This window comes from Topomyia yanbarensis, chromosome 1 (genome assembly GCF_030247195.1).
Source record: "Topomyia yanbarensis strain Yona2022 chromosome 1, ASM3024719v1, whole genome shotgun sequence".
Taxonomy (NCBI): Eukaryota; Metazoa; Arthropoda; class Insecta; order Diptera; family Culicidae; genus Topomyia; species Topomyia yanbarensis.
The window spans coordinates 57781134-57798128 of record NC_080670.1 but is presented as its reverse complement, the minus strand read 5'-3'; the positions used below and the strand labels follow the sequence as shown (position 1 = coordinate 57798128).

Sequence of the window (16995 nt, the reverse complement as noted above, 5' to 3'; positions counted from 1 at the left end):
TTATGGAACATATCGACGTGTTTTATTATACATTGTTAACATTCTATGGATCAATGTCAGTTAATTTATGGCGCAAAATGTATCATTTAATGGAACATTTCCAATATTTTTATGGGGCATTGGTTGAATTTAATTGCTCTTTTATTACTATTTTAGTGCTCTTTTGCGACCATTTTATGGTTCAATTTTACATAATCTATGGATCAAATCACCCCTTTTTATGGATCATTCACACTGTTTTATGGATTTTCAGTTTTGTTTTATGGAACATGGACAACTTTTTTATGGATCGTTTTTCAGTTTTTTATGGATCATTATTGTTGTTTTAGCGGCGCAAACTTAGGGCTGCCACATCGAAATTTGATAATCGAAACTCAGCAAAACTTCACCGAACTACCATCAGCCGAGAGTCTCAACAAACCCCCAGCCAACAAAAATCTGGCAAAATAATGGCAATCGTTAGCGAAAAAATTTGGCTACCTAAAGCAAATGATCCGCTGCGTAATACAGCATACTGGGGAGCTCGGCTCTTCCTAGACTACGTTTGCCATTGAGAATATTGAAACTTCCTCAACAATTTTAGCCATAACACACGTTGCATTACACTATGGAATTAGTGTTTTTTGGTGGGCTTTTACCATTAGGTCGGCCGGTTGAAACAACACTACATGGCCGAACAGCCGGCATAATAAATTGCCCCCAAATTGAGCCCAGTTTCTTGTAACAGTAGATGGAACCAAAATAATTACTCCCGTGATCAAGTTCATTTTTTTTTCAAGACAATAGGGCCCGACTGGCTCATGCATGAACATTTCCACTGCTTCCCGTGAACTTGCAAATTGTACAAACGTTTGACTAGTCTAAAACTGGATTAAAAAAACTGTTCGGTTGAATTTATTTGAATCTATTGGAAATCAAATAATGAAAACTTATCAAAACCGTTTGAGATTATTCCACCATTTTGTCGCGGCACTATTTTCAAATTTTAATCCAGAGTGCTGATATTGACTGTTTTTACCAAATCACAAGCAAAAAAATCGCTATTTATTGTAGTAGTGGATTCTACAAAATTATAATCAGAACTATTGTGCATATTCTCGATTAGACAGCGGATATGTCTAGTTATTACTGTTTAGTAGAACGACAGTTGTTCGCCATCAATAACTCATACACTACTCCAGCTGAATATTTGGAAACGAGACCCTTATTTTGAAATATTAGAAGCATTTTACTTAAATGCTTTAAAATACAGTTTATTCTATCCATTAGGTTCCTACCACAGATAACAAACTCTAATGTTCGGACAAATAAGAACAAATAAGGACAAATATTTTAAAGATAACCCATCAAAACTTTTATTTAATCAACTTTTTTCACTCAAAAAATAAAAAAAGAAAAATTTGTCATGCTAATTTTAATTGTAAGCCGCTCATTATTTCATTACCTTTAAGAAATTATAACGGTTTTTGTATTTCAGTTTATTACAATAGGCTGCAGGCTCGTACTTTTTGGACCATTTTTCGAACGCACAGCCAGACGGAAATAGACATTTTGAAGCCGCCATTTTGAGTTTCACCTAGGTACTGATTTGTATGTCTTGAATTTAGCCGTCAAAACCGAAAGTTCGGACGCCTTTCCATTATTCCACAAAACACAAACAAGCTTGTCAAATTTTTCGTGGAAAAGAAAGAGAACCCGTAACCTGCGAAGTTTTAAAAATATTGTTGCCAGTATGTACATATAATTATTTAACTTTTATGCTTATTTTGACTAATAGTTTAGTCGAACCGGCGTAAACGACTATAGTAAAAATAGAGTCTCTCTCAATATTATGAACAAGACAAAATTAATCGCAATTACGGTACATGTAAAATTGAATAGACTGAGGAATAGAATAAATAGCTGTACTACTCACCAAGATTCTTCCGGTAGTGGTTTGGCCAGAGATAAGTTCGCCTGCCCAGTCCTTCGCTTCGGTCATAAACGTACCCTCGAAGTCCTGCTTGCCCTGGCGGGATGCCTTCTGCTCCTTCTGCTTCGGATCATTGGGCGCTAGCTCGGGCTCCTTTCGACAGCACAAAAAGGCAAAGGCCCGCCATAAAAGCACAACAAGCAGTCCAGCCAAAAATGTGAATATACTTGATAATAGAAAACACCACCATTTTCGCACTTTGAGACAATCATCGAGATCGTTTGCAGGTAGCTCTGTGGTCAACACTGCTGCCTCGTCGTCACAGCCCGACATCCCCTAGCAGATAACGGTTGGGGATCCGTAACGTATCCGTCGTACTCCACACTGAACACCGTTTTCCTAATCATTGGACATTTCACAACGGTTTGTCACCGCCGCCGCCACTACTCACTGATAATTTGGTGTAACCGTCGAAGACTCGTTTATTTGTTTATTTGATAGGATATAACCTTATTTCAAATCACTGTTACTTAAAAACTACACTAGTTGCTATTCTTCATCCAGATTTTCTTTTTCTCCTGCAAAAAAAAACAAATATTTCAACATTTTTCACTTGGAGTTTAACTCAGCATATTTTCTACGATCTGCTGTAGTTGAAAGTCTCTCACTCATCCCGCAAACTGTTTGAACTGAAGAAAATTCTCTCCCACACAATTGAATGCGGTTCTCCACTTCCCACACCATCATCATTTTAGCACTAGGATTTTCCTCTTCGACTGCCCTAATGCTCTATAGCAGAGCGATGCTGCTGCTGCTGCACGGGTTCTCTCTCTCCAAACGGAATTATGCGCTGCTTTAATCACTTTTCATGTCGCAATTAAAACCCTCGTAGTTTTCCCGACGATTTGGTTTTCCATTTCACACTTTGGTTAGCACATTTCCGATGCCGTCTGTGGTTGCTATGTTTCTATCATTACATATTTCATTGCGCCTCCTTCTGCCGCGGTTTGTGTTCCATTTCGTCACAGTAGAAGTGTTTACTTTTTTAGGTCAATCGATAAAGCACGAATCCATACGAATTTGTTTTCGATATAAAAACGGGTGACTTTCAGTTGTAAATATGTTAGAAAAACACGGTTTTTTAGTTTAGTTTTTAATAAATGATGTAGAGCTGTCAGAATACAATACTATCCAAAAAAATTTTATCGAATCCCTCGATGTTATTTTGGCGATAAGATATACTATATACAACTTACGTTTTTGTAGATGCAAGTATTCCGTTGCTGAGCATTTTCATGCCACAGTGTTTCAGATCGTTGTCAAAATTAATGGTATCTAAACCTAAATAATTATGGAATTTGCGTTTCGACTTCGTCTCATAAGAATCCGACACTAACTTAGTGACAGGAATAAGCTAGCGCCGGATTGACACTAGCTCAATAAAACGGAAACATTAATTGTGTTCATCCGTTTTTGAAGCTAGCGTCAATCCCGCGCTAGATTAGTCCTGTCACTAAGTTAGTGTCGGATTCTGATGAGACGAAGTCGAAACGCAAATTCCATGACTAATTTAGTTGTAGCCTTACCGCGCAAATGAGGTTTTAAAACAATTTTCTCCTCAGTGACGAAAAATTTGTTTTTACCCAAATTTTGCTCCAGTAAGGAGAAATATAGCAGAGCGTCTAACTTTAGAAGTATCTATTGGAATATACCGTTCAGTGATTGATCCGCCTATAAGTGATATACGAAATTTATTTTCCAATTCAATTAAGATAGATGATGAGGACATCATACCTCCAGCTTTAAAAGCATTCCAGTATATTTTATTTGGTTTATTTTATACGGAAGACCCCTTAAAATTAGTTTTATCGTGATAACTTTTTAGCCATTATCCTAAGCTATTTATTTTGAGCACGAAAATAACGTTTTAAAATACTCAAATACATCAAAGTACAGCTTGCCGCAATGTAAGCGATAATAATTATGATGATTTGCTTAGATTTAGAATGAAATGACATTTATTGTACAATGTTCAACTGAAACACATATTTTTCTATTTATCACTGTCGTATATCTTGCGTAACATATCGGAATTACCGGTACTAGCACAACCGTGGCACACGTTCTTTTCGTAGAAACGCGTTTCCCTGTTAAAGGTCCCCGAATGACTGACTCACGATCGCATTTCGCATAACTGCTTTTTTCCATCTTGAAAACACACCCAAACACACACAGGTGTAGCAGTCGCGACGTGGCAGCACGAATAGGAAAATACGGAGAAAGGGAGGTGGAGCTCATCCCAAACCTGTCGACGTGGGTCAATAGAAAGCACGGAGGGGTGAACTTCCACGTGACACAGCTCCTGTCGAGTCTCGGCTGCTTCAGGAAGTATCTTCATCGGTTCAGGCACACAACGTCACCGTTATGCCTGAAGTGTGAGAACGACGAGGAGACACCTGAGCATGTGGTCTTCGCATGTCCGAGGTTCGGAACGACACACAGATGCTTGAAACGGGAGGACCGGATATCAACCCGAATAATGTCGTCTACAGAATGAGAAGCGACTTAAACACGTGAAGCGCAGTCAACGGAGTGGTGACGAAGATTATGGCAGCCTTAATGGCGAATGGTGGATGAACAGTGAGCAACAATTTCGGGAGAGCAATAATGACCGGGAAAATCTCCGTCGGAGTAAGCTAGATCCACGTGGTCTAGTCGAGTAGACTGTGACAGAGCACTGGGTATGGGTCATCGGGGCGGCAGTGAACTGGGCCATGCTCCACCCGGAATCGCCGGACCGACCACCGCACCCTACCGGTTGGCGCAACATAAACATAGCGAAAACTAAACAAGAATCAGTACGAGAGAACTTCTTTCGCCGGTGAACTCTTCGTCAGCGTAAGCTAGATTCATCGTCGGGAGCTAGACTGAATAGATGGCGACGAGACACCAACAGTTGCGGGTCGTCGGGACACCAGCGAACTGGATGCCCTGCTCCACCGGAATCGCCGAATTGACCACGGCAACTCGCTGGTTGAATAGGAACTTCTTTCGTCGGGGACCTCCCGGTCGGCGTAAGCTAGATTCACCGTCGGAGATTAGACTGAGTAAACCGCGATGAGACACCATCAGTCGCAGGTCGTCGGGGTACCAACGACCCGGGCATCCTGCTTGACCTAGGCATTTGGCTGGTTAACTCGGTTTCGGGCGAACCGCTCTCGCGCCGGGGGAATCCTCTCTCGGAGTAGGATAGGTCTATCGTTTGGGATTGGACCGAGTAGTTCGTGAACAAGTTGGGAGCTCAACGAAGAAATGGTCCAAGAAGGGAGGACAAGGGTCTATTGAAGTTGCGATGCTAAATGGCACCGAATAATGAGCCAAAGGGCCCAAGAAGTTGCGGTGCTGAATGGCGCAAGTCGTAGTGTTGAGCGGCATAAGGGAGCCGAAGAACAATCTGGAGTTTGCCACCCAGATTGTCATCGTAGGGGAAGAGCACTAATTCTCAACCAACTGCCTTTCCTACTGCCATACAGAAATTGCCGCGTTGTGTGGATGGTCGGAAACAGGTAGTGTGTCGAGGAGAAGTACTGCAACCCTACTGAAGGAACGAACTACTAAGTAGTTGTGTGTTTTGCAGATAAACATACCTCCCCGAATTAATACCGTATGGTATTGCTGGGAAGGAATCAGGTTCCGCACAAGAGAAGTTGTTGTAGTGGGTCGCTCCCTGAGTTGTTGGTTTTTGTACATTTTTTCCTGCTCAGGTTGAAATTTTTTCTGCTCTCTCTCTTTGGTGTAGCAGGGACAGGAATTTAGGACCTAACGAACCCCCTCCCGGACATACTACCATTTGGGGACTCTTGCTAGGATATGGTGTGATTGGGCAGTATTGGGCTCTGTTAAATTTCTATTAAATGTCATATTAGTCCAAAAGCAGCTCTGTAGAGACGAGTCTGTACCGCTTTTTTGAGATTAAATAAAAGCTTAGCTCAAAAGCACCCTAGCCCAACCGGAGTGCCAACCGGCACATCAGGATCGACGCCAATACCATGCTGATTACGGCATATACGTTATGGCGAACGTCAACGAACAGGACATGGATCGCGAATTGAATGGTAACTGTAGGCGAACAGCCCGGACTCCGTCCCCTTAAAAACTTGGCAGGTCTTCGGCGATCCGGATCTAAACATTACTCCCCATGGAGGATCACAAGAGGCGAGTACGTACAACGGGTGGAAATAACGGCCTAGAGTTTACCCAATAAAACGGCAAAGCCAACCAGTGCAACAAAAGCATGATCAGGAGAAATAGCATCAGCGGCTTCAAAAACAAGAGCAGTTGCTGCAATCGCAGCTGCAACAGCAGCAGCGGCAGTAGAAGCAGCAGAAGTAGCAACACTAAGAGGGTAGCGCCTGGTTGAAAGTACCAAGTTTACCGAGTGTAAAAGCATCTAAAAATCTGGGGAACGAACTGCACAACTTCGTCAACAAAAGATGTAATGTGAATGACGGTATCAGGGCACTGGTTCTAAAGATACAGGGTAGCCTCGGATTGGCCGTCAAGGAATGGAAAAATCTGGAGCAGAATGCGGAGCTAACCGAAAAGGAGTGATTGGTAGCCAATAAGTACTTGGAGGTAAGGCACCGCCAAAAGTGAGGGAACTTTACGAGGCGAAAGACAAAACCCAGGGGACGAACACGGTGTCCTTCTCTGCGCCGAAGAGTCCAAGAGCTTCACAAGGTAGTACGTGACCAGAAGGTTCCAAGAAACACAAGGAGGCTTCCGGTACTGCGGCACAAAGAAAGCAGCAACTAACGAGGGTTTAAACACTCAATGGGAAGTTGTTGGCAGTACAAAACAGAAGGCGAACAACAAGTCTCGAAAAGCGAAGGATCCCTAAGGGACGAAAAAAGGTGACGTATTCATAGTCAAAGCTAACGATGACTCGTATGAGAAGCTACTGCCTGCAATGCGGATAAACACGACATTTGAGGCTGCAGACATTAAGAAAATCATCGGGGAGATTATGGAATTGGAATTGAAAAGGGATCCGAAGTCCAACAGCTCTGTTTACCAAGAGCTCACGAGAAAGCCATGGGTGACGCAGTGGAAGTGAAAGCCTGGTGCCTGGAGGCAAACAACCAATGCAAAGACCTGGATGAAGAATTTTTGGAAGCAGAACTAAGAGATGAGAAAGAACGATGCGAGTTTGAAGAAGTGTAGATGATTATCCGTTCGACGAAGTGTCCTTTTGTCACACAAGAGGCTTCGGTTAGGCTTTCATTCGAAGCATCAAATAAGGTACAAAAATCGGGAAAATTAAAATTGGTTGGTCTAGACATACCAACTGAGTGTCTCTCAGTGACTGGAAGTGTGCTTCAATTGTCAAGAATTTGACCATCTGGCTAGAAACTGTAGTGGACCTGACAATAGCAAATTAACAGGGAAATCACGCTGTCTGGGTATGCATCAGGTATTGTCACGCCAGGTACCAGTTAACGGATCCCGATCGGGCCCGATGTAGATCACCTAATGTTCCAGATCGGGATATCCTGGCAAGTCGCGATCTCCACTATATGTCCCTTATTTACATTTTTATAAACATAACCCTCTATAGCTCCTCTCTTTTTATTTCTCGTTTCCAGAAGGCCCATGTCCTGCCTTGTAGAGTCGACCAGTACTAGAGTGCCACTATGTAACCGTATTCACCCGTAAACTACACCTGCACAAATAGGATTTGAAGCGAGTGCTACCAGATGATCTGGCCACTTTTGAAGGTTTTCATGTGGTTCAAAGAATACCAGCCGTCAACCCGATTTTTGACGCCTGAGGTCCTAATTGATTTCGCTGATCTTCCGTTGGCCTGAAAGGTGCAGGTTTTATTATTCTTTCCCTTTCGCCATTGTCCGCCTTCTCTCCCCTGAACCTATTACGACTGCTGATACACCGATGTTGGAAATAAATCCCCTTCTGAATATCTTGCCCAATCATTAGCCTCCTTTACAAAAATCAAATTGGAATGCATTTAGGAATTTTTTTTTCTTTGATCCATTATAAAAAAAAAATTAAGTGAACCTCCGCATGATGCAGTTCTTGTCTGGTCATAGACGTTTCAAGAAGTTTCTGAACAGGTTTGGTTATGCGAGATCGCCGTTATACACTGCACGTCGTGATGCAGAGGAGACGCCTGAGCACGTTGCCTACGAATGTCCGCGAATCAAACAAAAGCGAAACGAAATAAGGTCCAGGTGTTCAAATTATTTTTTGCGGACGAAGAAAAATGGGACGTGGTGAACAAAACAGTCGTTCAGATCATGTTTGCGTTGCATCGAAGATGGCGAGCGGTGCAGTTACTAGTAACGTAGCAGTACAGGGTTTTGGGTCGTCGAAGCGCTGATGAATCGGAGGACATCTCTCAGCCAGTACTTGACAAGTCAGTCTTTCTGAGATAGACGCGACCAGAGTAGGCTAGATTTACCATTGGGAGCTAGACTGAGCAGCGATGGGTTGTCGGGGCTTCTGAGAACCCGAACCGAAGGACTGACCTCAGCGCCTGACCGACCAGTATCGAGGTAGTGATTTCGGGAGAGCTTTTGACGCCGGGAAACTTCTCAGTCGGAGTAGGTTGTGTCCACCCCCAGGAACTAGTTCGAGTAGATCGTGAAGTAGCAGCGGCAAATGGCCGTCGGGGCTCCTGTCAACTGGAAGTCTTCTTCCACCCAGAATCGCAGCACTAACCTCGTCATCTACCTGGGTAGCAGCGGTTTCGAAAGATCTTCCACTTCCAGGAATCTGTGCGTCGGAGTAGGAAGATCCACCATCGGGGACTATTCCGAGTAGTCCGTAGACAATCACCGTCTTGATTTGTCGGGGTACCAATGAATCGGATGCAATCCTCCACTCGGAATCACTGGACCTACCTCTGCACTCTACCGGACAGCATCGAATCAGGAATAACGCGTTCGCTACGGGTTTGGGAGACATTCTGTCATCGGGGAACTCTCCACCTAGGTAGGCTTGCCGCCCTCGAATCAGGATCGCTGGATCGACCTAGACCTAATTATTGGTCGACGCAAAGAGAATGCATGTACAAATCATACCAAAGCATAGGAGTGCGCAGTAACCGGAAGTGATTTGGTGGTGAAGAGATTAGCGAGCTAGTAAGACAATATTATGTGATTAACCCTTACGAAACTACATACGTTTGAAGAGTGCTGACAGAAATTACTCCTCACCCTGTATATTCAACAAAACATCTAAACATGTACAAGAATTAGCCACAGTAACCCAACCAAACATCCCCATGTAACGCCATATATTTCGTTGGCTTTGTCACGATTTTCGTGAATCTTGAACACATTTTTTCCTAGGTTGTAACGACATTTAATTAGCAATAGACTGAAAGGTGTGAAATATTTTTTTAATATTAAGAGCCATACACACCAAAAATAATGAAATTTAAACGACATGTAAATCAATACGAATGTAAACATACAACGTTTGAATCAGAAATTTGATTGAAAATTACGTTAAAATCAATTGGAGCATCAAACAGCATACAATTTTACACTTTCATTCGTGTAATATTACATGTCATTCATTTTACAGCAGTATTCGAGTAAAAATACATAAGAAACGCATTGGTTTTCCGTTTAAAGAAACTGTAATTTCCAATCCACGTGTAAAATTATGATAAAATTCGTTAAAGGAAGCACGACAAGTCGTGTTTGTTTGTGGTGGAACTTAATTTTACATTTATATTCATGCTCCAAATATGTGCATGAAAATAAACTTAAAATCACAAAATATTTTTTTCTGTGTAGTACTCATGGAAGAGCAAGGAATTGAAGGAAGAAAGTTCGGGAAAGCGTGTAGTAGAGTCGTATGAGCAAGCTTACAGTTTCCTGGCGTTTTAACCTTTTGTCTTCTACACGCAGAAGTCAGGATCAGAGTTAAAAATATTCAAATTCATTGAATGAAAATTGATTATATTCAGCCGCATTCATTTTCAATATTCAGTGACGCAGCTGAAAATGTCAAACGAACAAACCGCCCATGCATCCATGCAGATCTTCATTCGGCTCCGATTATTATACGAAGCGACTGTGCAGCAACGAATCAAACGCATCAAAGTAGGCCCTGGCACAATGTAAGCGATGATGATTGTTGTTTCATATGCCTTATCGACATTTGAAAACATTTTCCTAGATAATTAGTGTAATGAATATATTGTACGATATTCAATTGAATGAATAAGATGGATAGTTGAATGAATATTTTTTTCTATTCACCGCGAGTCGCAACAGGTTCATTTTCAGCCGTCAACAAAGAGCTTCGATTACTTTTAACTCTGGTCAGGATATTTTGGCATTAAATGCGAATCACTTGAGTCTGCGGCATGTCCGGACAAAACTTCCACACTAAGCATTTTGCGACGTAGAAACTATTGAATGAGCTCGTTTTTGCCCTTACTAATTGCCTTCTGGGGTGTTTTCTTTGATCGACTATTGTGTTTGCCTCAGCAGCTGTATCATATCGTCACTGTGTGTTGATTGAACACTTTTTTTTTCTACAATGTTAAATTTTAAAATAAAGAAAAAGCGATCCTTTGGGTTTGAAAAAAAAAATACTGATGAGTGTTGTCCATAGTATTGTTGTGGGGAAATTACTACAGGTCTGCTCAATCTCTTTTTGCATATCCCGTTGATCTGAAGTTCAAGCAGCCATCATTTCTCGTATCACACAATTTTCGCATCAAGTCAAATTACCACGGGTACGTAAGTTAGTTGCAGTTTTAAAACAATAAGAATGTGCTCGTAAGGATACCCGCTATAAGTGCATATAGAAAAAGAAAAACTCCAAATAAAGGCTTTTATCGAAATGCTACAAATAAATTAAAAATGTTATCGACCACTTCTACAAAAATAACATTTTAGTTGAGAAATCTTGGAAATCTTGTAGGTGCTAAATTACTTGAAACCTACATAGACCTAGAAAGGTCTAATATGTACTCTAAAACAAGTACTTCTATGAATGAAAACGATAAACGACAAAAACATCCTAATCATGGGCTATATTTTCCTAATAAAATAATTACACTTATCAGACGACGCCCCAAATTTTATCTATGAAAATTGGTGTCGGCTTTCCTACCGGATAAACTATTGACATTCAACCCAATACTGTCACTCTACCTCTGAAGATTCATATATACACACACAAATGTCAACGTATGACCTACAAAGCGATTATAAACTTTCGACGTGCTTCGACCGTCCCAAGTAGGACACCACGTTCAAGCAAGGCTAACTACCGGGCTCTGGAAAAGGGGCCGTACACAAATGACGTAGCTTTTTTTCGGCGATTTTTGACCCCTCCCTCCCCCCTCGTAGCATTTGGTCACAAAATTCTAATCTCCCCCTCGTAAATAACGTAGCATTTACCTACCCACTCCCCATCGTCCCATGCAAAGCGCCCAGGTGATGAAAAAAAATTACATATGTTTTTCAATTATGTCCTTTCAAAATGTTTGACGACTTTTATCAACATTTTCATTATAACAGCAAATTGCGTGCAAAATAAGCCCATTTCATAACAAATATAGTGTTGATAATTTTGTTTTGAATTTTAAATGTTAAGGGGAGCATGAAGACAAGTTCTCTCAGTTCACAATCGTGCAGCTGCCAATGATTCTAAGAACCATACGTTCATCTAAATTACTAAATTTTGTTTGGTTGAATCCGAACTGAACATTTGGAGGAACATTAAATTATTTTCTCTAAACAATGGGTTTTAAACATAATGCTACGTCGCACAACTTCTGACCCTACCCTCCCCCTCGTCACAAATTTGGTATACCCTCCCTACCCCCCAAAATGCTACGTCATTTATGCATGGCCCCAAAACAGAAAATGTTTGAACTGAACCCTCCCCGGAGACAATACACCAGAAAGAAAGAAGAGCATAACTTCCGTCGTTGTCGGGGGTCGCATACTAAAACACACACACACATAGATACCCATACCCGAAGCAGGCGCGGGAAGTAGTAGTAGCAGGGGTGCAATTTGGGTGGGCGGTACTAGAACGCAGTGCTATCCAGTCAGTGGATTTTTCCTTTCCCAAGCAACCCGTGAGCATTGGGCAACAGGAACAAAAAAAAAGTCAGCGGGGAGTAGGTCGGTGTAAGGTGATTTATCGATTAACGATAAAACGACGAAAACAAAGACTTTCATTTGGGATTATTTAAACTTTGGAATGATAATCGCTCCGATTTTTTTTCAATTGCCGAGAAATTGTTTTCCACTTCACGAAAGGGAACAAGCTTCGCGAAAATGAGGGCGTGAGAGTTTACTTTTTCGTGTCATTCGTTTTCACTTGAATGGAACAGCTTTTCACTAGCTGCCAACTTTGATTTTGCACTTTTTTCGCTACCGTTCGTGTGTATGAGCTTTTTCCTACCTATTCCTTGTTCCTTAAACGAATTTCCTTCAACTTTACAGCAGGAAAACCACACACACTAAATTCACCATGTTGTTAGCACGCAAAACGCAAATCACTTCCACTCGCTGGCACAGCAATCACTCGTCTATTCGACTTTTCCAACTTTCAGACATTTCCTGTGCTTTCCAATTCACAGCGATAGCGCAGGGCTGCACACAGCCCTGAGCCGAGTCTTGCGAGAGACCCCGTGTTTCGGTGGATGTTTTCTCTCAGATTTCAGCCGGAGATGGCGAATTGGGAAAATGCGGTGAGTTTTCCACAATCGTCTCCTGCCACTGCTGCCGAGCTGTTGGCGAAAGGTGGTGGTGGGGTGGTGCCGCGCCGCGTACAGGTGTTGATTCCGAGCAGTCTCAGTCCTTATCGCAACATAACCCCAAACTAAACGATCTCCGGCGAGACTCTTAGGCGACATATCTCATGAAGTTAGCTAGTTTTTCTCGCTCTCTCTCTCTTTTATCTGCGGCACTTTTCCCGTACTCGGCCAACCACCCCAAGCTTGAGCTGATGAAAGTCCTCTGACTATTTTCATCGCAGCCTTTTTGATGGCGGAAGGGTGTGGGTGGAGAGAAGAGGGGATATTGGAAATTTATCATAATGCGTGCGCGTGTACTTGATGTGTGCAGCTCAGAGAATTTTGGGGTGTTTACTTGGCTTCAGAAAAAATATTTTATTATTTAGCAAATTTTAAATGTGCATGATTTCCTTTATATATTGTAAATTGATAAATAGTGTTGTTTACCCAAATTTGTACAATTTTTAAATGAGAAATAGGCGCTATTTAGGGTTTATAATAACTTTGCTAAAATCTCTCAGATATTAGGATGGTAAAACATACCTTCACCTTTTTATTCGGAAATGTCAATTTAACCTGAAGCATCCAAACAATTAAGTAAAAGGGTAGTCCAGAAACTGTCAAAAACTTTGTCGAAGAAAGTAGAGTGTCTCTGCAATATGCTACAACAGATGAAAATTTGGGATCGCTGTCAAAGTTTATCAGATGTATTTTGTAATATAAATACCAGCGTTGCCACACAGATTGCGTTCAAATCTTTTTGACGATAAGTTCTAATGATTTTGTGTCTTCGACAAAATTTATAATGATTTCAAGATACAAGAGAGAAGAGACTAAATCTCAGAATGACAGACAACGTTTGTAGACGGTTAAAACGATTGATCTCTTCTGACATCCCGGAAAAACAAAAGTTCTGATTTGCCGATAAGACCATAGTAATTTTAATACTTTTTTGACTAGCAAACTAGTAATATGCTATACACTGAAACTTCGATTTACGAGCACTTCTTTAACGTAATATTCAATTTACGTAACTTTTATTACGAACTAAATTCGAACGTTCGTAAAAAAAGTTTGAGTACGTACAGTACAGCAAGAAGTCGTAAACAATTTAACACATTCACAGCTACTGTTACTATTGGAAGTTGGGCATTTTCGGTATAAGGTTGACAAGTTAATAACGAAAATCGATGTCTGAAATCATTTTGAAATCCAAGATGTCGACTTTCGGTTTAGATAAATTCTCTATAACCTCAACAATATTGGTATTTTCGGCACGGTGTTGACGAGTACATGACGAAAATCGATAGCTGAATCTATCTTGAAATCCGAAATGGCGAATTCTGGTTTAAATTCTCTATAACCTAAACAACATGGATATTGGATAATATGGAGTAGATATAGTGATTAGTGATGATATGGTTATAGAAAATTTTGCTCAACCCGAAGCTAATCTTAACTTTCAAAATGACTTCACTCATCGATTTACGTCATTTCTTTGTCAAGCTCGTTCCAAAAATAGCTATATTGTTAGGGTTCTTAACATCAATTTTCACTAGTTACTCGTTAAGCACGACCCAAAAATACCAAAGTTAAGGTTTCCGAGACTATTGCTAAAAAGATGGTCGCCTTCAAAAGTCGATTCGATTTCAAAAGTCCAGCATGGCGGGTGCTAACCCGATTTTATCAGTCCCCGATTTAGTCTGCCACCAATTTAGTGAGCCGTTTAACCCGATTTTGTCAGCCCCATAATGAAATATGTTCAATGGGCTCTATCAAACGAATCAAGGCAAATTCGATCAATAGCTTTGCTGAGCATATTTTCCATATTTTAGGGATGCAAAAAATGTAAAAATAAAGAAAAACAAATTTTTAAAATGTATACTAAAACATTAAAAAGGGTTATGAGACTATGTCTAGGGACCAAAAAAAAATATTTTAGCCATTTCAGTTTATTCAACAGAAAGAATACCCCGATATTATCAATGTCCCCATTTTGACAGATTAACCCTACAACGGTTTCGTGACTTTTTCTATACGTAAACGGTTTTGTGGGGTACATTCGTACCCCAGCACTTAAATTTGTTATAATATGCCTAATTTATATTGAATTTATTATTAAATTGGGTAGTTTTATTCTAAAACCATTCGTAAAGAATCCTGTTAAAAATATTCGTGTTTTGTCGATTTTATCATGTAATATTGCATTTTTATAGAACAAGTCTTTAAAATACGTCAAAATTCCCTTTTTTCCTTAATATTTCTATAACTCCGTTTAAGTTTCGATCCGATTTTAACCATCTATGCGGCGTTGTGAAGATCGTTAAAATTCGTTTAGAATAATTAGTAAATTATACAAAAACTGATCAAAAATTGTATTCATTCCGATGCTTTTTTGAACGCCAAACGCCAATACAAATAGTAACAATACAGCAATATGCAATAGCAGATATAACACAGGACGGCGTTGAAAGGACTGATAGAGCAGGTGCATTGTACGTGTATATAAAGTAAATATGTTCCAGAGCCTGGGCCACAGAAGACGACGAATCGAGTGATGCATGGTGCATTTTACATACAAGTTATTTTCACGAATGTGTTTTGCCTCATTCACCCGCAAAAGTAAAAATAACAGTAACGATCCGAGCGCATTTTCTAATTACTTTGCTATAGTAGCTTTATTATATCACATTACAGATACTAATGTTCAGCAATGTTGAAGCTTATACAATTTTACACAAGTTTCTCGCTTACTATGTATCGATATTTTGCTTTAAAAAAAAGATATGATAAATTTTCCGAATTATGTTCACATGACAAAACACTAACGTAAACGGTTTTGTGGGGTACATATGTACCCCAGGCAAACTTTAAGCAGGCACTGTTAAGTTGGCCAAGTGAAACAAATACGTTGCACCTGTTTTAAAGGAAGTTTAATAATCAAATTGACTTATGATAAAGTTTGCTTGCAGTCAAAATAAACCGTAACGGAATAACAGGGATTGCAAATAGCTCTGGGGTACAAATGTACCCCACAAAACCGTTCTAGGGTTAAAATTCACCGACGGGCTGATAAAATCGGGTGTTTACCGTACTCAACTTCTTTCCAAAACTTTCCATATCGCCGAATTATCGAGAATATTGCTTAACCGGAAGTCGTTATCTTGGATTTGCAATGGCGCAAAACATCCATTTTCATCATCTACTTGTCAATCCCGTTCTAAAAATTCCCATATTGTTAGGGTTATCGAGAATATTGCTCAACCAACGAATTTTAATAAGAATGTGAAGCAATTTTTTTTGCGAGCTAAATCCCAAATAACGAACTCTGTTTTTACGAACTAATTCCCAAATAACGAAACCTTTTTTAACGAATTAATTCAATTTACGAACCCTCGTTTTGGTTCATAAATGGAGGTTCCAGTGTATCTCCCTGGGTAACTATTTGGAATAAACGAAATTTGTGCTTAAAGGGGACAGTTTCTAACTGTAATAAGTCTGATCTTGTGTTTCAAATTTATCTCATTAGTAGCAGATTGTAGTAGACCGACTTTTATTTAATTTCTTTTATTTGACACGGCTCATAGCGGTAACTTAACGGAGCCCTGGAGCTGTGATATATTTACAATATGTACAACCAAATGCAATATTTGTATTTGGTACAACCTTCTTTCGCGGTGGGGAAATGTTCGTCTGCTCGTGTACTGCGTCATAGGGTCATAGTTAAAGCTACCTTGGTACCCGCCATCAGATGCTCTTTCCTACGTCTTGTAGTTAAGGGTGATCCGTGTAAACACTTCGCCGAGAAGATTCGATGAAGGTACGCGTTGCGCGTCGGACGTGAGGAATTTTTACTCCCGTCAATTGGGTCATTCAGCTATATATAGTTTTCAGTTCCATTCGATAAATTTTAGGTCCAATATACATAATATAACATTAATTCAAAAAAAAATTGTTATAATACGTAAAAACGATTTTTTTGTTTTTTTTTACATAAATCTTATGTAAACTTGGCAACGATACATAGAAAAACTGCGATTGTTTACATCTGGCCTATCAAGACAACACGCAAAATGAAATAAAAACTATATACATTGAATGGAGTTTATGTCAAATTAAAATAACCCTGCGGGAAAACCGGGAAAACATGTATTCATTTTTTCTGATAGGGTATCATTTGTCGTGAAATTCGATATGTCAAATGATTCTGATAGTGTCAAATCCAGACTTTCAACATATTTCTTTATTTTAAATTTAAATTTTATTTTCGCGTTTCCTGGGTTGGAAAAAA

The 16995-nt window shown here is 40.2% G+C and overlaps 2 protein-coding genes across 5 annotated transcripts in view; one reads left to right on the top strand and one right to left on the bottom strand.

Moving 5' to 3' along the window:
* LOC131677701 (calcium-activated potassium channel slowpoke) overlaps positions 1 to 12506 on the bottom strand; it is a 226900-nt gene extending 214394 nt beyond the window's left edge. For 2 of the 4 annotated variants that reach the window (XM_058957670.1, XM_058957671.1), the window contains exons 1-2: positions 12371 to 12506; positions 1916 to 2490 (exon numbers count right to left, since the gene is read on the bottom strand). In XM_058957670.1, the coding sequence (XP_058813653.1) occupies positions 1916 to 2245 (330 nt within the window). In that variant the 5' untranslated portion in view covers positions 2246 to 2490; positions 12371 to 12506. The remainder of the gene's footprint in view (positions 1 to 1915; positions 2491 to 12370) is intronic. The other 2 variants (XM_058957668.1, XM_058957669.1) reach the window with 1 other exon arrangement.
* LOC131677702 (protoporphyrinogen oxidase) overlaps positions 1 to 16995 on the top strand; it is a 166227-nt gene that overhangs the window by 54364 nt on the left and 94868 nt on the right. The gene's annotated exons all lie outside the window — the stretch shown is intronic.